This window comes from Crinia signifera, chromosome 4 (assembly GCF_055691185.1).
Source record: "Crinia signifera chromosome 4, ASM5569118v1, whole genome shotgun sequence".
In the NCBI taxonomy this organism is placed as follows: domain Eukaryota; kingdom Metazoa; phylum Chordata; class Amphibia; order Anura; family Myobatrachidae; genus Crinia; species Crinia signifera.
In genome coordinates this window covers 175,691,129-175,717,215 of record NC_139220.1, presented here as the reverse complement: position 1 = coordinate 175,717,215, position 26,087 = coordinate 175,691,129, and the positions used below count along the sequence as shown (strand labels likewise).

The window sequence follows — 26,087 nt, the reverse complement described above, 5'->3', positions numbered from 1 at the left end:
TGGCTGCAAGTAATGTTCCTCCTCCAGCTTCTGGTGATTGTGAAGATAAGAACACATCATTATGATAACACATTTACACATCAAACCATAGCCAACAGCTTTCCATTAAATGACAATGGTGTTCCCTAGGTCTGAGAGGACTATTGTGTTGCATCTATCACAGTATTTTATTACTAACATTTTCTTTTCAAAAACAAAACAAAACAGAGCTTTACTATTAGTCATAAAGGCTTAGTGGGATTGATATAAGCAGCACACAATGAGCTCTTCACTTTTAGGTGCTGATCTTGTCTTACGCTCTTTTTACCAATGGATGCTGATTCCTGCTTTACTACATACAATAATAATACAGATTTAGGCTAAAATACAGGTTTTTTTTTTAATACGTATGCATTTGTCCATGTAGATATCTAAAACTGCATTCCCCCTTTACTGTGTAGATATCCCTATATAAACAAATTGGAAACACTAAATACTGTACGCAATACATTTATTATACATAAGAAGAAAAATAGTAGTGTTATTTATGCATACAGACATTGGTGAGAGACAAGACTTTTATGCACAGGTACTATGCAGTTCTACTCATGAACAGACACTAGGAAATTCATCCCACATATAGAAGGCAAGAAATGGCATCCTGCCCTTGCCTTTGAATAAAGAAACACAGTAGGGGCTTATTTAGCAACATAAGGGGGTGTACAATTAGTGCAGACCCCCCAACTATTCAATTGTAGCCATTTTCGCCACTATTAACCATTTGAGTGCCAAGTGAATTTGTAAAAATAGGTGTGAAAATTGTACATTTTTATTCGTCATAATGACCTCTAATGATTAACTTATATAGACAATATAATCTTTTTTTACAAAACATTTTTGTATTTGAATTTATATAACAAATGTGAGCGACGCTGGCATTTTTAGTGGATATTTTGTGCATCTCTCACAGATGTTGGCACTCAAAGGGCAGTATTCAATGATAAAGTTCTCCGTGCATGGAGAGCGTTTTATTTCGCTCTCCATGCACTCTCCGTGTTCCGGAGGGCTCTTTGCCACTCCTGCTCCCTCTATTCAATGTGGCTGATGCTCTCCGCCACTCGCGGAGAGTCTTAACCCCTGCAGGGAGCAGGGAGCTTTCAGGGAGCCGGAAGCAGCCAGAGAGATTAGGGGGGCTCTCCAGGACCCAGGCTGCACCCCCCTATAGCCAGCGGGGGACCCAGTATTCACTGCACCCGTTTGTGCATAGTTACGTTCGGGTGCAGTGAATATATGAATATCTAATGAGCGGCTCCGGCGCCCCCTGCTGACTGCACTGTGCTAAAAAAAAAATATATATATTTTTTTTAAATTAAATATATATTCATGTGCTATAAGCACATGAATAAAAATAACATGCCCCTTCACAGAAAAAAAAACTAATTTTTTGACACCAAAATTTAAGAAAAAAACCTTTTAGTTTAAAAGTTCACATTCCAGCTCTCCATCAAAAGATGGAGAATTGCTACACGGAGAGACACGGAGAACATCACTTAGAAAGACGGAGAACATTTCACATTGAATAGGGTTGCTCGCTTTTGGAGAGCAAAATGCTCCGTCCAAGGCGAACAAAGCACAAGTTCTCCACAAAACACGGAGAACTTTTCTCATTGAATACTGCCCAAAGGGTTAAATGCATTTTTTGGCCTTGCCTTTTCACTTTTTGGGGGAACAAAAAGGCAAGGTCAAAAAATGCTTCAAAAAGCAGTGAAAATGGCTGCAATTTCACTGGAAAAGTGGCAAAAAATTGTGGATCGGAGAATAATTTCATCACTGACCATTTTTTCACACAGCATTTTCTTCTATTTTCAGCCCTTCATTTGAATAGGGCGAAAAGTGATGATTCTGCTATCCCAATCCACGTAACGTGGGTAACCCACAGATTCTGGGCATAGATATGATTTGAATACTATTGATTCATTTTCTGGCAGCCAAGAGATATATTCATTTTAGAGTCCTTGACCATGTGTGAATGAAACTAATGTGGGGTACACACCAGGACGATATGGCCCAAAACGAGTCAATTTAGATACAATCTCGACCGATGGTATGTAAATTGGCCATATTTTTGGCCATTTCAGTGTCCTTTTGATGCAATCCCGATCCGATGCGTGGCCCCGCGGGTCGTCTGTCTTTTCTGAGATCCTACCTGCTGCAGGTAGGATCTCAGAACCGACCATTGCAGTGCGTGGGGGTCGTGATCCGATCGCGATCACATCAGCCGCATTTTTGCGACGTGTCGGCAGGGCCGTCAGGTCGTACGTTCCTGTGACGACCCGCTCACGAGCACCATCGTCCTGGTGTGTACCGGGCATAACAATGCTTTAGGCACCATGGGAAGTCTGTACCAAGTGCTTAGGGCTGCAATTAACAACAAAATGTACCTGATTTAGCACTCACTTAAGGGGTTATGGCCTCCTTTTTAATTCTTTGTCACTGCACCGTTTATACCATCTTTAGATGGTGAGAGCGTTATGATCTGAGCGAAGCCTCCAAGGCATTGCTGGGTCCCCAACAGGTGAAAATGTCATGCACAGATTAGCATGTTTTTCATACACATGACACAGCAGCCCATCTCTAGCAGTCTAGTCCATCAACAACAGGGCAGCAGACACCGCTGAGGAGGGAGACATTGCTGGACCTCACTGAAGAGGTAAATAATACTTAATTCCAGCTGGATATTTGTTCATATCGCAGTGATATTAAATGAAATATGCTGGTAATAAGTTTTCTTATATAACCTTTAGTGTTGCATTACATGCTGGTCATTTAATCTGAATTATAGTTGTGTTTTATTAGCGTATACAGGGTTAGCAAATATAAGTTCTTCACTTCAGAGGGCTCTGGGGTGCGTTCTTCAGTTCTGAATTAGACAAAATTGAAAGGACAAGATCAGTCAAATGCTAGTCATTTGTTAAACACTGGGTCTACTCTCTTGGGGAGTCCAAGAGAACTCCCAAAGGTCCAAAAAGAGTAGGAAATGGGTATGAGGGGTGGGTTGAATGTGAGACTAGTGGGTATCATGGTATACCCCCATCTGCCAATGACACAATATCTTTATCAAGGGCATTCTGTGCCAGAACAAAATCAAAAGGTAGACAGGCACACATCTGAACATTATTTCTTGAGTGCAGTTTTACATAACACATATTGTTATAGCAACTTTAACTGATTTTGTCATGGGTGAACATGTATTAAATATGATTGTTCATCGAATGCTATAAAGTAATAACAAAACTTACATTAAAAGAATAGAATAGCACACTATTGTATTTCATATATAGAACACAAGGATTGTAACTTACGCAGAAGACAAAAAAAAAGATGTTTCATAGTTGGGAATTCACGTAGACTACTAAAATTACACACGTCACATGCCATTTCCATAAGGCAACTAATTCTGGCTCATGCTAGTAGGCAGACCACATCTGTTGTTCTGTGGCTGGCATTTCCATGGGCTGCCACAATGAATTTGCATCACTGTGCATGCTCCCTATTGTGGAGAATAAGAGAAAATATGTAAGCGGAAAACACAAAACAATAACCCCAGGAAAAAACCATTTAAGGTATAAAGATATCGCCGCTGGAATAGCTCAGCTAGTACAGTGGTAAGAGATGTGTGAGACAATTCTTAGTAAACTAGATATACTTTATATGTATTTGATGCTTTGTGTAGCCTTAGCCTTCTGTACTTTTGTATTTGTTACATACCAGTTAAAACCTGGATTAAAACATTGAAACGGATATGATTTATTTTATTTGCCATATTCAGTGAAGTGACAACAAATGTTAGCAGTCTGTATGAGAGACAACAGTAGCAACTTCACTCCCTGTCAGCCTTGGTGGGGACTGGTCTGAGTAATGACTGTCGGAATCCCGACTGTCGGGTAATTATACCACACCGAGTAAAGGAGTGCCTTTTCTGGTAGAAAGAGGACATGCTACTTTTTATTTGCACAGCAGTCCAGTAGGTAATTTTCATCATTTTAAGTTAACTACTTTTTGGAAATGACTGTTTTTGTCCATTGTATTTTTTTCTCAGACCAGACTTTTCTTCATACCAGCCAGATTGGAAAGATAATCTTATAGTTTTGTATCCATGTTAACTCTCCCCTCTGGCTGCCCTACCCATCCCCTCCACAGCCTAACCCTATTCATCCCCTCCCGCAGCCTAATCCTACCCATCCCCTCCCGCAGCCTAACCCTACCCACCCACTCGTGCAGCCTAACCCTACATCCCTCCCAGAGCCTAACACGACCCATCCCCTGCTGCAGCGTAACCCTATCCATCTACTCCCGCAGCCTAACCCTACCCATCCCCTGCTGCAGCCTAACCGTACCCATCCGCTGCTGCAGCCTAACCCTAACCACCCACTCACACAGCCTAACGCTACCATCCTCTCCCAGAGCCTAACCCGACCCATCCCCTGCTGCAGCGTAACCCTACCCATCCCCTCCCAGAGCCTAACCCGACCCATCCCCTGCTGCAGCCTAACCCTACCCATCCACTCCCGCAGCCTAACCCTACCCATCGCCTCCCACAGCCTAATCCTACTGAGTACAATTAACAGAGGATAACTGGACTAAAGTCTTTTTAAATATCTTTAAAATGTCCAAACGCATAAACCCTTTGGAAATGTTGTTTAAATTGATAACCATGTATATGTACTTTACGATACCCCAGTAAAACTACATAAAATATAGCAATTTTGCTAGAGGCCATGTCGTTTGGAGGGTACCTGTGTATTTTGGTTATGTCCAAAAATGACATCTTTATGGACTGAGATTTTTTACTTCATTAAATAAGTTACAGATGTTTCCCTCCCATTATTCAGGAAATTGTCTTTTTTACATCACTTCCCCCTTCTATTCCACATGAACACACCTATGTCACACGTCATATACTTACATCTACCAGGGCTTCTCTTGCTCAATACTGGGAAAGAGCTGACCACGGCGGTTATCAAATAATATATATAAAAGGGCCTATACATGTATCGATTCCCAGGCATTTCTAAGTCATCTCAATAGATTGCTTAGAAAATCCCCCTGCATCACTCCGTGTGTGGGGACATAGCGATGCATGGCTACACGCATCGCTATCACCCCAGCAATTAATATCCAGCATTCTGGATAAATCTGTAATCGGCGGTGTCAGGGCCAGTGTTCTCACAGAGAACACTGGCCCCCTCACGCTCAGTGGCACATATCTGTGCAGCACTGTGTGGTAAGCGATCTGAGCAATCTAGCCTCGTTCAGAACGCTCATCTACACATGTGTAGGCCCCTTAAGGTTTATAGTAGCTTTGAAATGAAACTATAGGGTGTACGTATTCTACAGTATGTCTATGTCATCTCCCCTGCGTAGATGGCTGGACAGGTTGAACTCATAATGTTTTGAGTACTGCTCTGCACTAGGGTAAAAAAATGATATATTTTTTGTTTTTGTAATTTCTCCCTGCCTCCGATAGTTGCCTTTAGAAGATAATATTGTTTATTTTTGTGAGTATCCTGCTTAATAGTCATTGTATCTGTTTTTACAGGACAGATACCATAACACCATGGATATTTAGTCATTTGGATTTTGAAGGCTTCCTATATTTGCTTTCCTCACCTTTTTTTCTTTTATTGTTTGTTTTCATTTTACAGATCACATATTGGTACTCTATGTCAGGGGTGTCCAAACTTTTTGCGACGAGGGCCAGTTTTGGTGAGGTGAAAATGTGGGGGGCTGACCATGCAGCCTGACATTCTTTGAATCATTAATCACATCAGAATGGTCCCCCCACTCTGCCCCCGTTCACTTTATGTCCCCCAGCCTGCCCCTTTACTGTATATTCCCTAGACTGCCCCCCCTTCTCTGTATTTCCTACAGCCTGCCCCCATTCACTGTATGTCACCCATTCTGCCCCTTCACTGTATATTCCCCTGCCTGATCATCTTTCTCTGTATGTCCCCCAGCCTGCTCCTCCTTCATTGTATGTCCACCATTCACTGTATGTTCCCCACTCTGCACCCATTCACTCTGTCCCCGAGCCTGTCCCCCCTTCTCTGAATGTCCATCACTGCCTCCATTCACTGTATGTACCAAAGCCTGACCCTCCATTCACTGTATGTCCCAAAGCCTGACCCTCCTTCACTGTATGTCCCAAAGCCTGACCCTCCTTCACTGTATGTCCCCCAATCTGCCCCCATTCACTATATGACTCACATTCACTGTATGACTCACATTCACTATGTCCCAAAGCCTGCCCCCCCTTCTCTGAATGTCCATCACTGCCTCCATTAACTGTATGTCCCCCAGCCTGACCCTCCTTCACTGTATGTCCCCCACTCTGTCCCTATTGACTGCATGTCCCCCTGCCTGCTCCCTCCCTTCTCTGTATGTTTCCCAGCCCCTTGTGTGAGCCAGAGGCAGGAGAGGCAAAGCAGGAACTGCAAGGACAGGAGATGCTTGGGCTTCCGCTGCCGCCCTCCTCCACTCTGCATGTTATGGGAGCAAGCTTCCCCCTTTCTGCACCCCCTCCCCACACACTGCTGTCACTGTGATTGCGGAGGAGGGTGATATACAATTGCAGGGGTTGGATGCATGCTCACCCCAAAGACGCCAAACACATCTCACTGTAGCGGCACCTCCTCACTGCTGCAGACAGCAAGTTAAAGGCACGCTCGCCGGGGCTCTACCTTTAGTGCTGTGTGTCCCGCATTTGATTCTCCACACGCTTCTTGCTGGAGGCTGCGGGCCGCTTGAAATGACAGCACGGGCCGCAATTGGCCCCCGGGCCGGACTTTGGACATGCCTGCTCTATGTTCATTTCAATATATATGTATCTCCTTTGACTTGTAAGATCTGCAATGTATGTTTTTTTTATTCTTCAATAAAAATAAGAACAAATAAGTAGAAAAAAACTGTCCAATGTAATTCAGGAGATATAAGGCCTAATTTTACTACAGTGGCAAATTTCAAATGTCAATTGTACATGTAATTGTATGTCATTTACAGTATCATAGTACAGTGTTCCTATAATTAACTACCTATACTGTAGACTTTTTAAATCTACTTTCTATTTAAATAACCCTCATATGTAAAGATATTCCTAATTATGATTTATGATGACCTTCTACTGCTTTCATTGGTACCAATTATTGAGCAGAAACTGATACTTATGTTACTGAATGGCAACACTTGTTGCAGACTAAGATTACAATAACAGCATGAACTATAGGTATTTATAAATACCACTAGATGTTCCTGCAACTGATACTTTTATGTGAAAATAGTAACATTTGTTGCAATTCTATATGATGTCTGCTATAAATTGAAATAGTGTTCTCACTGCAGATTTTCTTGGGAATCCGCTGTTTTCTGCCTCCCTTTATTTTAGCAGGATTTGGGAATAAATCTGTTATCTCAGCACAGACACCTCTACATCTGTACTGCCTAATTGTGTCCAATTGAACGGATTATTTTTTCACTCTAATTCCCTTAGATTAGAGTTATGAGTGAGCAGATTAGTTCATTAGCTGGCTATACCAGGATGTGAGTTTCCATACATGGTATGTACTACACTGTTCATTATATATTCACAAGCTCCCAACCCCACATACAATTGACACTATTGGGTCACAAATTAATGGATTTTTTCCCCCCTATTTAAGTATTAATGTATGTTGGTGTTTTGTTTGTTGGTTGAATATTTCAACAATACAATCATAATTAAAAGCTAAGTTTTAATATTGCAATATTGTAAGTGTGCCCACAAAAAGAGAGAGAGAGAGTACTGTTTTTGCTTTTATTTCTATAAACAATACTATACTCTCTAGGAAGAACCTCCACGTGAGTGGTTTATATGTCAGTATCACACTTGTTATATTGTGGACATTTCATACGTATCTCGAGACATGATTCTGATTTTGATTCAAGATATATCATGAAGTGCAAATTTCCCTACTTCCCCTTTTCCCCCGATTATTGCTTTCCAGCACACCAAGATAAAAATATATGTCAGAGCAAAGAGTGTGATGTGACATGTTGACATGTCAGTGATAACATACTGAATGTTAGCATTATCGCATAGACATTCTGAATGTTGACATCATAAATACATCCCGAGAACAAAATAAACTACCCCAATGTTAACAAGCCAGCACTTCTACCTGCCCAGGTACTGTACCAGCCCCAAACAGCCAAGCTACTATATGAATCACTCCCAGCAATCAATGACAACTCTGCCTTAGACCTTAGAATATGTAGTATTGGAAAAAGCAAGTTTCAGGTATCATTCCTAAACATCTTAAACAGATTGCCCTTGCCAATATCTTACAGGAAATCTGTTGCTACTTACAGTAAATATTTGATTGAGATCACCGCAGAAATGTATTGTCCAATAAGTGTGGAGAAGTAATTGGATAGGTGGGGTAGTGAAAAACTACAGGGACCCACACTGTATATCTGCCACCCATAATGCCTCTGCTGCCATCTGCAATCAGAGCAGAATACCATGGTACCGTACCCACATGCTGCTTAATGAATTATCTGCTGTCTGCAAGGAATATGAAGCCCTAGAACGCAGTGCATGTGAGTTGGCATTCCAGACATGGAACTAAATTGTGCTCCTCTCTGAGCAGGAAAAGGTATAAAGAGAAATCACGGTAGCTTGTAAGTTCCACTGTTGCAGAAGCTGTCATATAAACTCCCTGTTGTAAAATGCTGGATAATTTAAAAAGAGGATGATATTATACCAATTGATTTCTCCTAAATGCTAAATATATGAAAATGAATTCATTACTGGTGACAAATAGGGATCTTAGCCAAGTGTGTATTCATTGCATTATTATCTACAATAATGTTCGCTAAACTGTCATACTAATATATAGTTGTGAACAGTGTCGAACTGGGATATAAAGGTCCCACCAGGGGAATTCCGTAATAGGAGGGGTGTGGCAAGCCACCACAGAGGCTTGGCTAACAATTAGAGAGCGCTCAGTCAGGGTCCCTTAATAAATAAATATATATATATGGATGGCAGTTGTGGGTTGGCGCCCTTTTTTTAGACCTTTAGTGATTGGGTCTATATAGCTTTTTAACAAATTTCAAATTAAAAAGTAAAGTCCAGAATTTATAAATATTTATTAAAAAGTCTCTTCAGTGGTGATTGTTTCAGACCATAAAACGTTCAGTAATATTTTTCACAATAGCGAATAAACGATCCCAATGCGTTTCGTCCCAACATGGGACTTCATCAGGGGTTCGCAAAAAGCATTGACATAATTTCCACAGCTTTCATGAATTGACTATGACTGTAACCAGATGTTATGAACTAGGTCCTTAGAAATTCAAAGGTACACTGTAGCTTTAAGACCTTTTTTTCCTCAATGGTTCAATCGGTATAATGAACTTTATAAGTCCGCATGCACACGAATGAATAGCTTGGTGGGTTGAGGGTTTCTAAGGTGTTATTCCCGATAGTCTATTCAAAAAACTGATCCAATTGGATGGTTCTGTTAGGTTATTATTACCTATGTGGAATCAGGTGTATGCACACTCAATATGCCATCCTTGGACTGCTTGGATTAAGGTTCTTATTGACAGGTGGACCCTCTCATTATGAGGCCGACCTGGACCAATATATGTTCGAAGACAGGTACAGTCAGTATACAGCTGTATATGATTCAGAATGCGGTTTTCACTGTCCTTTCTGAGGTGTGTGCCAGTGGAAAGGTTCAGTGGGAACCTGGGCCCATGTCTGATTGAGGGGTCCTTGTCCCATTACTTGTAAGTAGGAGTTGCAGCAGCTCTTCTCCTCAGTGAGCACACACCTCAGAAAGGACAGTGAAAACCGCATTCTGAATTATATACAGCTGTATACTGACTGTACCTGTCTTCGAACATATATTGGTCCAGGTCGGCCTCATAATGAGAGGGTCCATATCGGGAATAACACCTTAGAAACCCTCAACCCACCAAGCTATTCGTTCGTGTGCATGCGGACTTATAAAGTTCATTATACCGATTGAACCATTGAGGAAAAAAAGGTCTTAAAGCTACAGTGTACCTCTGAATTTCTAAGGACCTAGTTCATAACATCTGGTTACAGTCATACTCAATTCATGAAAGCTGTGGAAATTATGTCAATGCTTTTTGCGAACCCCTGATGAAGTCCAATGTTGGGACGAAACGCGTTGGCATCGTTTATTCGCTATTGTGAAATATATTACTGAACGTTTTATGGTCTGAAACAATCACCACTGAAGTGTGGAACAAGAGACTTTTTAATAAATATTTATAAATTTTGGACTTTACTTTTTAATTTAAAATTTGTTAAAAAGCTATATAGACCCAATCACTAAAGGTCTAAAAAAAGGGCAGCAACCCACAACTGCCATCCACATTCCCTTTTGTCCCCATCCAACAGGGGTCCTTGTAGGTAAGGCAGCCCAAATAAATTAGCTACTAAGTTGGAGGCGCGAAACAAGAGTCTGTTCCCCAAATATATATATATATATATATATATATTACTGTACATGTATTATAATTTACCAGATTAATAACAGCAATGCACTGTAGAAAGTACACCATAGTGCTGTGCAGTATCATTTAATATATGTATAATATATCATTCAAATGCACAGTCTGGAACTTGGTCCCTGGAGGTGAAGGAGGGGTCCACCAGGGGCGGGTGGGCGGACGACACTCCTCAATCAGAATGCCTGACTCTGCAGTGGCTCTGGGCATGGCATGATGTCAATATGCTGCGCAGCGGGGGCTTTCTCTGGGGGCTCCAGACTCCTGCTGACCACTGCACTGCCTGTGCCTGTGTGAATGGCAGCAAGGCAGGTGCTGAATCACCAATGAAGGGGGCTGTGTGTGCATAGGTGCCGATTCTGTGGGAGCTCAAGGGCCCGAGCACCCATGAAAATTGATGAGCACCCATGGGCCCAAGTCCCGATGTTGGGCCGCCATATTAACTTGCTAATTTGCGGCTGCAGCATCCACATCGCCGGACTTGCCATCTGGGAAACAGTATGCCGGGAAGAGTGTATTCTGTCTGACATAATTTCCACAGCTTTCATGAATTGAGTATGACTGTAACCAGATGTTATGAACTAGGTCCTTAGAAATTCAGAGGTACACTGTAGCTTTAAGACCTTTTTTTCCTCAATGGTTCAATCGGTATAATGAACTTTATAAGTCCGCATGCACACGAACGAATAGCTTGGTGGGTTGAGGGTTTCTAAGGTGTTATTCCCGATATGGACCCTCTCATTATGAGGCCGACCTGGACCAATATATGTTCGAAGACAGGTACAGTCAGTATACAGCTGTATATAATTCAGAATGCGGTTTTCACTGTCCTTTCTGAGGTGTGTGCTCACTGAGGAGAAGAGCTGCTGCAACTCCTACTTACAAGTAATGGGACAAGGACCCCTCAATCAGACATGGGCCCAGGTTCCCACTGAACCTTTCCACTGGCACACACCTCAGAAAGGACAGTGAAAACCGCATTCTGAATCATATACAGCTGTATACTGACTGTACCTGTCTTCGAACATATATTGGTCCAGGTCGGCCTCATAATGAGAGGGTCCACCTGTCAATAAGAACCTTAATCCAAGCAGTCCAAGGATGGCATATTGAGTGTGCATACACCTGATTCCACATAGGTAATAATAACCTAACAGAACCATCCAATTGGATCAGTTTTTTGAATAGACTATCGGGAATAACACCTTAGAAACCCTCAACCCACCAAGCTATTCATTCGTGTGCATGCGGACTTATAAAGTTCATTATACCGATTGAACCATTGAGGAAAAAAAGGTCTTAAAGCTACAGTGTACCTTTGAATTTCTAAGGACCTAGTTCATAACATCTGGTTACAGTCATAGTCAATTCATGAAAGCTGTGGAAATTATGTCAATGCTTTTTGCGAACCCCTGATGAAGTCCCATGTTGGGACGAAACGCATTGGGATCGTTTATTCGCTATTGTGAAAAATATTACTGAACGTTTTATGGTCTGAAACAATCACCACTGAAGAGACTTTTTAATAAATATTTATAAATTCTGGACTTTACTTTTTAATTTGAAATTTGTTAAAAAGCTATATAGACCCAATCACTAAAGGTCTAAAAAAAGGGCGCCAACCCACAACTGCCATCCATATATATATATTTATTTATTAAGGGACCCTGACTGAGCGCTCTCTAATTGTTAGCCAAGCCTCTGTGGTGGCTTGCCACACACCTCCTATTACGGAATTCCCCTGGTGGGACCTTTATATCCCAGTTCGACACTGTTCACAACATAATATATATTATTATGACAGTTTAGCGAACATTATTGTAGATAATAATGCAATGAATACACACTTGGCTAAGATCCCTATTTGTCACCAGTAATGAATTCATTTTCATATATTTAGCATTTAGGAGAAATCAATTGGTATAATATCATCCTCTTTTTAAATTATCCAGCATTTTACAACAGGGAGTTTATATGACAGCTTCTGCAACAGTGGAACTTACAAGCTACCGTGATTTCTCTTTATACCTATTCCTGCTCAGAGAGGAGCACAATTTAGTTCCGTGTCTGGAATGCCAACTCACATGCACTGCGTTCTAGGGCTTCATATTCCTTGCAGACAGCAGATAATTCATTAAGCAGCATGTGGGTACGGTACCATGGTATTCTGCTCTGATTGCAGATGGCGGCAGAGGCATTATGGGTGGCAGATATACAGTGTGGGTCCCTGTAGTTTTTCACTACCCCACCTATCCAATTACTTCTCCACACTTATTGGACAATACATTTCTGCGGTGATCTCAATCAAATATTTACTGTAAGTAGCAACAGATTTCCTGTAAGATATTGGCAAGAGCAATCTGTTTAAGATGTTTAGGAATGATACCTGAAACTTGCTTTTTCCAATACTACATATTCTAAGGTCTAAGGCAGAGTTGTCATTGATTGCTGGGAGTGATTCATATAGTAGCTTGGCTGTTTGGGGCTGGTACAGTACCTGGGCAGGTAGAAGTGCTGGTTTGTTAACATTGGGGTAGTTTATTTTGTTCTCGGGATGTATTTATGATGTCAACATTCAGAATGTCTATGCGATAATGCTAACATTCAGTATGTTATCACTGACATGTCAACATGTCACATCACACTCTTTGCTCTGACATATATTTTTATCTTGGTGTGCTGGAAAGCAATAATCGGGGGAAAAGGGGAAGTAGGGAAATTTGCACTTCATGATATATCTTGAATCAAAATCAGAATCATGTCTCGAGATACGTATGAAATGTCCACAATATAACAAGTGTGATACTGACATATAAACCACTCACGTGGAGGTTCTTCCTAGAGAGTATAGTATTGTTTATAGAAATAAAAGCAAAAACAGTACTCTCTCTCTCTCTCTTTTTGTGGGCACACTTACAATATTGCAATATTAAAACTTAGCTTTTAATTATGATTGTATTGTTGAAATATTCAACCAACAAACAAAACACCAACATACATTAATACTTAAATAGGGGGGAAAAAATCCATTAATTTGTGACCCAATAGTGTCAATTGTATGTGGGGTTGGGAGCTTGTGAATATATAATGAACAGTGTAGTACATACCATGTATGGAAACTCACATCCTGGTATAGCCAGCTAATGAACTAATCTGCTCACTCATAACTCTAATCTAAGGGAATTAGAGTGAAAAAATAATCCGTTCAATTGGACACAATTAGGCAGTACAGATGTAGAGGTGTCTGTGCTGAGATAAAAGATTTATTCCCAAATCCTGCTAAAATAAAGGGAGGCAGAAAACAGCGGATTCCCAAGAAAATCTGCAGTGAGAACACGATTTCAATTTATAGCAGACATCATATAGAATTGCAACAAATGTTACTATTTTCACATAAAAGTATCAGTTGCAGGAACATCTAGTGGTATTTATAAATACCTATAGTTCATGCTGTTATTGTAATCTTAGTCTGCAACAAGTGTTGCCATTCAGTAACATAAGTATCAGTTTCTGCTCAATAATTGGTACCAATGAAAGCAGTAGAAGGTCATCATAAATCATAATAAGGAATATCTTTACATATGAGGGTTATTTAAATAGAAAGTAGATTTAAAAAGTCTACAGTATAGGTAGTTAATTATAGGAACACTGTACTATGATACTGTAAATGACATACAATTACATGTACAATTGACATTTGAAATTTGCCACTGTAGTAAAATTAGGCCTTATATCTCCTGAATTACATTGGACAGTTTTTTTTTACTTATTTGTTCTTATTTTTATTGAAGAATAAAAAAAACATACATTACAGATCTTACAAGTCAAAGGAGATACATATATATTGAAATGAACATAGAGCAGGCATGTCCAAAGTCCGGCCCGGGGGCCAATTGCGGCCCGTGCTGTCATTTCAAGCGGCCCGCAGCCTCCAGCAAGAAGCGTGTGGAGAATCAAATGCGGGACACACAGCACTAAAGGTAGAGCCCCGGCGAGCGTGCCTTTAACTTGCTGTCTGCAGCAGTGAGGAGGTGCCGCTACAGTGAGATGTGTTTGGCGTCTTTGGGGTGAGCATGCATCCAACCCCTGCAATTGTATATCACCCTCCTCCGCAATCACAGTGACAGCAGTGTGTGGGGAGGGGGTGCAGAAAGGGGGAAGCTTGCTCCCATAACATGCAGAGTGGAGGAGGGCGGCAGCGGGAGCCCAAGCATCTCCTGTCCTTGCAGTTCCTGCTTTGCCTCTCCGTCCTCTGGCTCACACAAGGGGCTGGGAAACATACAGAGAAGGGAGGGAGCAGGCAGGGGGACATGCAGTCAATAGGGACAGAGTGGGGGACATACAGTGAAGGAGGGTCAGGCTGGGGGACATACAGTTAATGGAGGCAGTGATGGACATTCAGAGAAGGGGGGGCAGGCTTTGGGACATAGTGAATGTGAGTCATACAGTGAATGTGAGTCATAAAGTGAATGGGGGCAGATTGGGGGACATACAGTGAAGGAGGGTCAGGCTTTGGGACATACAGTGAAGGAGGGTCAGGCTTTGGGACATACAGTGAATGGAGGGTCAGGCTTTGGTACATACAGTGAATGGAGGCAGTGATGGACATTCAGAGAAGGGGGGACAGGCTCGGGGACAGAGTGAATGGGTGCAGAGTGGGGAACATACAGTGAATGGTGGACATACAATGAAGGAGGAGCAGGCTGGGGGACATACAGAGAAAGATGATCAGGCAGGGGAATATACAGTGAAGGGGCAGAATGGGTGACATACAGTGAATGGGGGCAGGCTGTAGGAAATACAGAGAAGGGGGGGCAGTCTAGGGAATATACAGTAAAGGGGCAGGCTGGGGGACATAAAGTGAACGGGGGCAGAGTGGGGGGACCATTCTGATGTGATTAATGATTCAAAGAATGTCAGGCTGCATGGTCAGCCCCCCACATTTTCACCTCACCAAAACTGGCCCTCGTCGCAAAAAGTTTGGACACCCCTGACATAGAGTACCAATATGTGATCTGTAAAATGAAAACAAACAATAAAAGAAAAAAAGGTGAGGAAAGCAAATATAGGAAGCCTTCAAAATCCAAATGACTAAATATCCATGGTGTTATGGTATCTGTCCTGTAAAAACAGATACAATGACTATTAAGCAGGATACTCACAAAAATAAACAATATTATCTTCTAAAGGCAACTATCGGAGGCAGGGAGAAATTACAAAAACAAAAAATATATCATTTTTTTACCCTAGTGCAGAGCAGTACTCAAAACATTATGAGTTCAACCTGTCCAGCCATCTACGCAGGGGAGATGACATAGACATACTGTAGAATACGTACACCCTATAGTTTCATTTCAAAGCTACTATAAACCTTAAGGGGCCTACACATGTGTAGATGAGCGTTCTGAACGAGGCTAGATTGCTCAGATCCCTTACCACACAGTGCTGCACAGATATGTGCCACTGAGCGTGAGGGGGCCAGTGTTCTCTGTGAGAACACTGGCCCTGACACCGCCGATTACAGATTTATCCAGAATGCTGGATATTAATTGCTGGGGTGATAGCGATGCGTGTAGCCATGCATCGCTATGTCCCCACACACGGAGTGATGCAGGGGGATTTTAGCGTTTATTCGCTATTGTGAAATATATTACTGAACGTTTTATGGTCTGAAACAATCACCACTGAAGTGTGGAACAAGAGACTTTTTAATAAATATTTATAAATTCTGGACTTTACTTTTTAATTTAAAATTTGTTAAAAAGCTATATAGACCCAATCACTAAAGGTCTAAAAAAAGGGCAGCAACCCACAACTGCCATCCACATTCCCTTTTGTCCCCATCCAACAGGGGTCCTTGTAGGTAAGGCAGCCCAAATAAATTAGCTACTAAGTTGGAGGCGCGAAACAAGAGTCTGTTCCCCAAATATATATATATATATATATATATATATATATATATATATATATATATATATATATATATTACTGTACATGTATTATAATTTACCAGATTAATAACAGCAATGCACTGTAGAAAGTACACCATAGTGCTGTGCAGTATCATTTAATATATGTATAATATATCATTCAAATGCACAGTCTGGAACTTGGTCCCTGGAGGTGAAGGAGGGGTCCACCAGGGGCGGGTGGGCGGACGACACTCCTCAATCAGAATGCCTGACTCTGCAGTGGCTCTGGGCATGGCATGATGTCAATATGCTGCGCAGCGGGGGCTTTCTCTGGGGGCTCCAGACTCCTGCTGACCACTACACTGCCTGTGCCTGTGTGAATGGCAGCAAGGCAGGTGCTGAATCACCAATGAAGGGGGCTGTGTGTGCATAGGTGCCGATTCTGTGGGAGCTCAAGGGCCCGAGCACCCACGAAAATTGATGAGCACCCATGGGCCCAAGTCCCGATGTTGGGCCGCCATATTAACTTGCTAATTTGCGGCTGCAGCATCCACATCGCCGGACCTGCCATCTGGGAAACAGTATGCCGGGAAGAGTGTATTCTGTCTGCGGAGTACCTGCGGGGCATTTATGTACCTGCACTGTGGGGGCATTTATGTACCTGCACTATGAGGACATTTATGTATGTGGAACTCTGTTGCTGTTATTTGAATATTGGAGACAACTGTGCTCCATAATATAAATTGGTATTATTTTGTGGCCACACCCCTTCCCCATGAAGCCACTCCTCTATATTTTTGGCTCGAGCACCCACCAGCAAAAACATAAATCGGCACCTACTGTATGTGTGTGTGTGTAGCTCAGCCCCCAACTATTGAGGCAACCCACGGCAGCAGGTGCGGCTGTGTAAGGAGGGTGCTGGTGGCCGTGCCGGGTGCAGGGATAGTTGCCCAGGCCCTACCCTCTGTCAGAGTGGCGGGGCCAGGGACTGCTGTCCCCATAGCACCCCTCTGATGGCAGCCCTGGTAGTGAGCCTGACCAGGGCCAGGTATTTCTCACGCAGGTGTACTAATCATCGGAAACACCCTTAATATAAAATACTGAAAAAATAGTACTTTAAGCACCTCCTTGGCCACACTGCACCCAGCACACACTGGTGCTGGGCTGAGGAGAAGAGCTGCTGCAACTCCTACTTACAAGTAATGGGACAAGGACCCCTCAATCAGACATGGGCCCAGGTAATTAGCACCCTCTCCCCTCTTGGCACCCTGGTCCTTTTAAAAGTGCAAATCTTTTTAATTTTTATTTTCCTTATATATAGCAACACACTTAAACTGTGTATATATTTACAGGGGGTGATCACTAAGAAGGGAATTTCCATTGTTTTTTCCTCTGAGCTTATGCTTGATAAAGAAAGGAAGCTGCACTGACTATCATCCATGTAGGAACTGTTTAGTCAGTGTGTCTTCCTTATTATAGCAATACATTTGTGATATGTAAGAGAGGTCAGCTGCTCTCCACACACACAGCAGCATGCATCTTACACGCTTTGTAACGTCTGTAAATATACTGCACCATAGTGTCCTGTTTGTTGTTATTGGTTTACTTTGAGATTGTACTTGCATATTAGCATTGTGGCAAGTATTTCTTACTCACGGGTACTGTGTTAAGCACGCAAGCCCCCCCAAAAAATGTTTTGAGGGGTGTGGCCATTCATAATGGGAACATGTCAGCATGACATGCCTACCCTTCCACTTTTGGAACATTCCTCGGTACTCTTTACCTAGCACGGCGCCCACGGGCATTGAATGCACTAAAAAATCGGGTGCGACGCGACCGACGCGATGCCCGCGATTTCCCATAGGGAACAATGTTAAATGTCTCAATTGACCCGATTTTCATGTTCAATGCCTCAATTGACCCGATTTTTCCATAGGAAACAATGTTAAATGGCCCACAGAGGCCAAATAGGCACCCTGAAGTGTGAAATGGCCCCCACAATTGTTAACGCCACCCCACGATCAACGTGAACCCGAAGCGTGGTGAGCGCAGCGAGCCCGCGAGGGGCGGCGGTACGCGTCCTACGACCTTTTCATACCCCCACTATCCACGTCGGCGTGGAGTTGAGAATAGAATAGTGTGGCGAGCGCAGCGAGCCACCGAGCCCGAAGCGTGGCGAGGGGACGCGGATACCTTCACAGGTAAACGCGTCCTTTCGCGGGCTTCACAGGCATCCGCTGCGCTCGCCACGCTTCGGGCTTGGTGGCTCGCTGCGCTCGCCACACTATTCTATTCTCAACTCCACGCCGACGTGGATAGTGGGGGTATGAAAAGGTCGTAGGACGCGTACCGCCGCCCCTTGCGGGCGCGCTGCGCTCGCCACGCTTCGGGTTCACGTTGATCGTGGGGTGGTGTTAACAATTGTGGGGGCCATTTCACACTTCAGGGTGCCTATTTGGGCTCTGTGGCCCATTTAACATTGTTTCCTATGGAAAAATCGGGTCAATTGAGGCATTGAACATGAAAATCGGGTCAATTGAGACATTTAACATTGTTCCCTATGGGAAATCGCGGGCATCGCACCCGATTTTTTAGTGCATTCAATGCCCGCGATGGGCGCCGTGATAAGTAAAGAGTACTCATTCCTCTCTATTCCATTCCGAATACACTTACGTGTATGGCAATACTCTGCAATAGGAGGCCTATGAAGAAATGTCTTCAGTTGTATTCACTATTCTTGTAGGAGAGCGCCTGATCTGGATGATGCCTCTTTGTATAGAAATATATAATCAATGTCATCATACATTAAAGATTCAACCAGACTCATGTCCCCTGTTTCACCCCAGTATATACTCCAGTCTCCAGCCCCTTGTGTCTCTCATGCATCCTGTTTTACATCCTCCTGCCCTGTCTTTCCAGCCACCTGTCTCATTTGTCTCTGCAGCCCAGCATCTCTCCAGACTTCTTCCCCATTACTCCATTGTTTTGTCCCCTATGTCTCTCAGCCTCCCCATCTGGGTTACACAGCTTCTCCTCCATGCATCATTTGCTTCTCCATCTTTGCGCAGTGTCCAGTGGTGCAATATCATGATGTCATGCCGCTGTGTCTGCACAAAAAAAACTTTATTGTGCCACCAACCACTGGCTGTCCTGTCTCTGCCACATTCTCTATGCGCTTGTTCCCTGCAGTTTATCCCTTTATGTCAGACATGAAAATGTTTCAAACTGTGTCCTGTCTGCAGTATGGTAATATGGTGTACGGCGTACCGGATACTAATTTCATACTGGTACACTGTACCATACTTCCCTGTGCCATCATATGTGCATCATTGTTTATCCTGTATGTACTGTATTACCATTTGACTTCTGTATCTCAGTACAAAGGAGCGCTCTTGACAATAGTATCCAGTTTTTTATTTATTTGCTTAACTTTTTTTGCTATACAAAAAAAATACTGTTTTATTTTTAAATGATGTTTTTACATTTATTATTTATGGTAAGAAACAAGATATTTTTATGTATTCTGAATATATATTTTGAAGGGAGAAAGAAACATTTTAAATAATATTGTAGAAAGGAAAACTGAAAATTAAAATGTATTGGTTTACATACTAAAACATATTTTATAATACAGACAGTTGGTTATGTTCTTGCGTATATTACACTTGGTGAAGTGCTTAATATTTTATGTGAGACTTCCTCATCTTTAATGTATTGCTTAGTAATGGAAGTAGAAGAGGAATGCTGTGGGTGCAGTTCTAGATCACTCAAGATGTAGAATTTGGCTGTAATTCAGAACACAGTAATGTCTAATACAGGTAGAATTTACACTTCCTTTTTCTAAAATAATTCTAGTTAGTTTTTAAAACTTTTGGTGAAGATCCATCCCCTGGCGCTTTCTTTTGTTCCACTTTAGGGACACTGAATCATTGCTATTAAAAATAATAAAATACAAATATGAAAGTATATTCTTCATCTAAAACCACTTGATGCTTTTGGTGGCCATGGGATTTATCAGCCACAGACTCTAGTTTGTGCAGAACACTGACATGTCAGGTGCTGCCACTGTTCGGAGGAGGGTATAGGAGGAGCAAGGGTGGCATTGTTTACAGTAGCTTTTCCTAGGATGCCAAGGAACCTTGCACCGGCCCTGCTTACAGTACCTAGGAGTACAGATAATACCTCTGAAACATATCAATGTAGATTAATAAGAACACAGCAATATTGGAAGTCAGGGTATCCAGCATCTAGTATACAGAGGGGTGCTAACGGTGCTAAATGTGGGACATTTCCTCCCTGCCATACTTTTGCTATAATGCCTCATGTCACAAACTGAAAGGTAATCAGCCTTCAGCTATTTCCCAAGTCAAAATTCATACACAGTGTTGCTGTTGTCTGTATCTCTGACATTTGTTTTGGTGCTAATGTTTTCACTATTATATCTACTCAATTTACAGGAGGCATAGTTGACAAAGACCTTCGTCGCTACCTCAATTTACGGTTCCAGAAGGGTTCAGTAGACCATGAACTTCAGCAAATCATTCGAGACAACCTCTACCTCCGAACAGTGCCATGTGAGTACTAAATAAGTTACTGAAATGCAGTACTTTCCTTTATTTATTATACCTACAGTAAGTAAAGCAGCAATTCCTTAGTTAATGCGCCCTCAAATAAAGCTAGTTACCGCATTATCTGATATTAAATGTACATAAATACTGTACTGTATAAGGTAGTTTTATTGTTAGGAGTGTTAAAGAAATAAAATACCAAGTTGCTGTGATTCACTCTAAGGGCGAGATGTATCATGCTTCAAACAGGGATAAAATGGAGAGTGATAGACAGCCAGCCAATCAGCCTATACCTGCCATGTCACAGGCTGGGTTTAAAAAATGACAGGTGGGAGATGATTGGCTTGTTATTAGTCTGCACTTTATCACTTTTTGAAGCTTGATACATCTGGCCCTAAATGTTTTGGAAAAAGCTGATTCTGCAAACCTATTGTATCTTTTCAATAGTCTTTCTATACTTTGTCTGATTATAGGCTACCCATCATTGAATTACTCATATTACAGCACATTGTAGTTTCCAGCACATTTAAACTGACAACAAGACATTGAGCTGGCCGTTGTCATGGTGACTCTGATGTTGATTTGGTTAGGAAAGTTTGATAACATGAGGTGCAAATTTGGTGGATACTGAACATTGCATTGTATATGACTGGCAGAGACACAAAATGCTGTAGGCAGGGGCGTGTCTAGCGATAACTACCCAGAGTGGTTACACATGCAGTGTTGGGCCTCCCCTCTGCCTGGCCCCTTAGCACCACATTGGTTATTATGGCTACAGAAATAGCTGCTGCAGTTCTAACATCTAATGACCATTTATTCTCTTTATTTGGAAACAGAAAACATAGACTTTTGAAATATGTCAATAATTTACTGTCAACAAATCTGTCTAAACATAATAGAAACTATTAAATTTTAAAGAAACATCCCTTTAAGCATATTTTATTTTGTTTAGTTTTTTTTATAAAAAAATTACATTACATGTTATTAATTACAATAGGTGACAGGTTTTCAAACTCGGTCCTCAGGACTTCACACGGTTCCTGTTTCAGGTCACCTGTGGATTATTAAAATATGACAGTAGGTGATGCACAGTGTTCCTGCCGATGAGCTGGAAAATGGGACCTGTGTGGGGTCCCGAGGGCCAAGTTTGAAGCCACTGTAATAGCCTACATCCAAACTGTTTGAAGTTTCTGAAAAAAAATAGATTCTTAATGATTCTTTTTGTTTAATTTTTGTTAGATTTCATCAGTAGACTAATGTTGTCACATTGATTGCATAGCACGTCTTAGCTGCCAAAATCAAGAAGCCATCTGAAAAACTGACTTTATCAGATGCATGTCTTTTACGCGTCTGTATTGATTTGTGTCCCTGTGTTAAAAGCAACCTGTAAGATGCTTTGTGTGATGGTCATTGTAGGACTATACAGCCCTTCAGAGCTGCAGTGTATAAACAGTCTAGAAATAGTTTGCTTATACGGTAGTTTGTTGCATTCTCTGACATTATGCAATCTTTATTATAATTTTACGATCTTATTGTCACACTTAAAAAAAGAACAATACAACATTTGTGTTTTTCCAATTACCAAATTCCTCGTTACAAATTGATTGTTTTCATTGGTCTTTGGATATTTAAAGGGTTGGATTACCCTTTGACATTAAATCAGTTAAGCCCCGTACACACGGGGGAGATAAATTGCTCAGCAATACTGTATATTGCTAGCAATATGTTGCTGAGCAATATATGGCTCAGTTTCTCCTTTTCATCAGCGACCAGAGATGGTCGCTGATGAAAGGGAACCTCTGCCGGCGGTGCCGCAGAGGTAATCAGCTGGTCGCAGGAGCAAGCTCCTGCAACCAGCGATTATAACAGTGCTGAAAACGGGTGCGGGCACCCGGCGATTTATCGCTTGGGTACACTCCCATCACTGGCAATATGGTTGCCAGCGACCATATTTCCAGCGATTTCAGCCCCTATCGCCCCCATGTGTACACAGCTTTAGTTGATACTTGAAATCATTATGTTTGTTTAAGTGCAAGATAGTCAGAAAAAGGAGCATTTTAAAATGACATTGGCGGCACATGATTGGATGTGAGTTGTACACTACTTACTACTACTAGTGTCCAATGTTAGCTTGTCATATGCAGGTTCGTTCTCCCTTATATGAAAATCCCCATGTGTACAGGAATCACTGTCTTTGGTGCAGATCAATGTTACCTAGTTTTATTGGTCAATCCCTGCAATTGTTGCATGCCTATCAGAGGGATAAAAAAAATGTCAGTGTGCATGTATTAAGCGTTATTGAGTTAAACTGTCCTTTTAAAGGTCATTTTGTTTTGGTAGCGCTTTATATTTAATCTGTTAAAATATCGCCAAGAGTAATTTACCAAGCATGTCAGCTATCAGTTTGTCTGAAAGTAAGAGAAAAGGATAAAGCTGTACACAAGTAAAGCAATCAGTTTACATACAAGACTACACTCCATTTCTTCTAGACAATAGAGCTACTTCATTGATGTGTCATCTGTCTAGATTAAATGAAGTTGACAAAATGGGTTTTGCCGGGACAGCCATGCAATCTGGGGCTAAATGAACAGTCTGGTTAGAGTAGAAACCAGTTTAAAATCAATGCACTAGTGTCACTTATTTTGTTCCCTTGTCCGGTAAAAGATGCAATAGTGTGTTATAGATGCTCTCTTAACTGCTGATGTAGTTTTCAGGTCAATTAACAAAGACCCGCCTGGAGAACTATATGCATTTTAAAAGCAGAAACATTCAGTGAGAGAATTCTATGTATTAATATGACATATGTGGATATTTATACTTCAAATGCTGTTAACTGAACAAACATCTTTTTTATCTATTGATGCATTTATTAACCGTTATTTTCTATTTGCTAAATGCAGCATTTGTCCCTGTTGGTTCTTTGTTGTAAAGCTATTTCTTAAGGTGTGTACACACGGCAGGATATGCCGTGAGATGCGAGTCCCATCGCGATCAGATGACATCGGGACTCGCATCGCACGGCATGCCAGAGGGGCACAATTTACACTATATAGTGCAGATCTGCGCTATATAGTGTTGCCTGCCCTCTCTATCTGGCTGCCTCTGTACACACGGGATGCAGTTAAAATCCCGACACATTCTCCCTCCGTGGATGTCCACGACACCCTTGGAGGGAGAATAAATTAGTGTGCAGAGTGTAGCGAGGCACTGGGCCCGCTGCATGGGGAGCGCAGCGAACCCGCAAGGGGGGGCGATCCACGTCCCCCCCTTGTCGGCATTTCGGCTGCCGGGATACCGACCGCCGGGATCCCGTACTGAATCGGTACACACTATTATTAAAACTTTCTACATGTAATATGCAACAAGAAAATGTGTAAAATGCACTAGGACTAAGACATAATTTAAGGGCACGATTCAATTAGCCTTGATGCATAAATAAACTCTGAAACAGTGCCCAGAGGGTATTCAATGACAGTATGTGGAAGCCACAGGCTGCCCTTAACACATATTTTTTTTCCCACCCCTCCTGAGACTCACACAAAGATCCACAGTAAATAGAACTTTCTGCCCAAATTTCTGGGTTATCTGTGGATCAACAGTGCAAGGAAAAGCGCTTGTAATTGAATAGCTCCAGACATAAATGTTCAAAGCCGTAAGCATAGATAAATCATGTTTTAGTTAACCGTTTTTATTGTCCTTTCCATGTACTCTTCATGCAATGCCTTTTACCAAATACAATCTCTTGTACTGGTGGTGCATAAATACATTACAAATAGGTTGTGCCATGTTATGGGATGTAAAGATAAACTTAAAATTTAGAACATGATGATAAAGACAAGCCTATTCTTTTTATATCAGTGTGTTTCTTCAGCAGTACTTACTGGCATATTTTTCTACACTCCCGGAGGTGCGAGAGACAACCGATTTTAGGGGTAGCCTCCCCAGAAGAATAGGCAGCTCTGCCGCATTTGAACAAGATGGTGTAAGATTCACCGACAATTGTGGGGGACCACAGGAAGGGGGTGGAACTAAATTATGCATTTTGTCATTTAGCTCCACCCCTCCCAATACCGAGTTATGGGTCTATCTCTGTGTTGGGGCAGGACCTAATGACCAGTTAGTTTGTCCCCACCCTCAAAGTAGTAACTCCTTCCTGAAAGGACACTAAAGAAGTAGGTTAGTATGGTTAGTGGTGGAAATAGGCATAACATTTGATAATTATGATCTAGTTCTCATGGATCATCCTTTTGATCCAGTAGCTAAATAGGACATGTGTTGCCTTAATTAATAATGTGAATCAGCAAGAGAGATTTTATTTTTGTTTGTGTATGAAAAAAATTAGACTACTCTTAATTGATAGTACCACTTTACTATAACATTATATGAATGTTGAATCTGGAATGTGAACCGTTTGATGGTTTGGAGAAAGTATTTCAATTGGTTTTATGTTTTCCATTTTACTCACTCAGATTAATGAGTTATCCCTTTTAAGTTATATTACGGTATTTCCATAACGTTTTTCATTTTACATTCCAAAAAATGCAGCTGGGTTGTTTTATTACTTCGGGAAAAAAATGAATAATATATTACTAGATCATTTGCAAGATGATACATTTAACTTAATGCTAGAATTTGGAGGTTTTATCATTTTGTGGCTATTAATTAAAATAAATGTTTCTAAATTCTGTAGTGTACGTACTAATTGGACATTGATAAAACTACCATATTGATAAGGACTAGAACCATAAGTCAGTGTATTTTTCATTTGACTAATACATACTAAGATAAGACATTGTGAAAACAGAAACAGTTCTATCACTTATCACATCTTATTCCTGAAGATTATATAATTAATGAAAATATCTGATAATCACATTTAGCATATTATGTATTTTGTTACCAGTGGTCCCTGTTTTATAAATGCTGCTTCTTCAGTTTACTGTTACTTGAGTTTTTATTAAATATTAGAGTATAGATACTACCTAAATAATTATTTCAGCACACCTGTCCTCCTTCTTGCATTCTATTAGAATAAAATGACTTCCGC

General features: G+C 41.5%; 1 protein-coding gene across 8 annotated transcripts in view; it reads left to right on the top strand.

The window, feature by feature from the left end:
- MAGI2 (membrane associated guanylate kinase, WW and PDZ domain containing 2) overlaps window positions 1-26,087 on the top strand; it is an 838,547-nt gene that overhangs the window by 180,854 nt on the left and 631,606 nt on the right. For all 8 annotated transcript variants that reach the window (XM_083183055.1, XM_083183056.1, XM_083183054.1 and 5 more), the window contains exon 2: window positions 20,930-21,046. In XM_083183055.1, coding sequence (XP_083039181.1) covers window positions 20,930-21,046 — 117 coding nt within the window. The remainder of the gene's footprint in view (window positions 1-20,929; window positions 21,047-26,087) is intronic.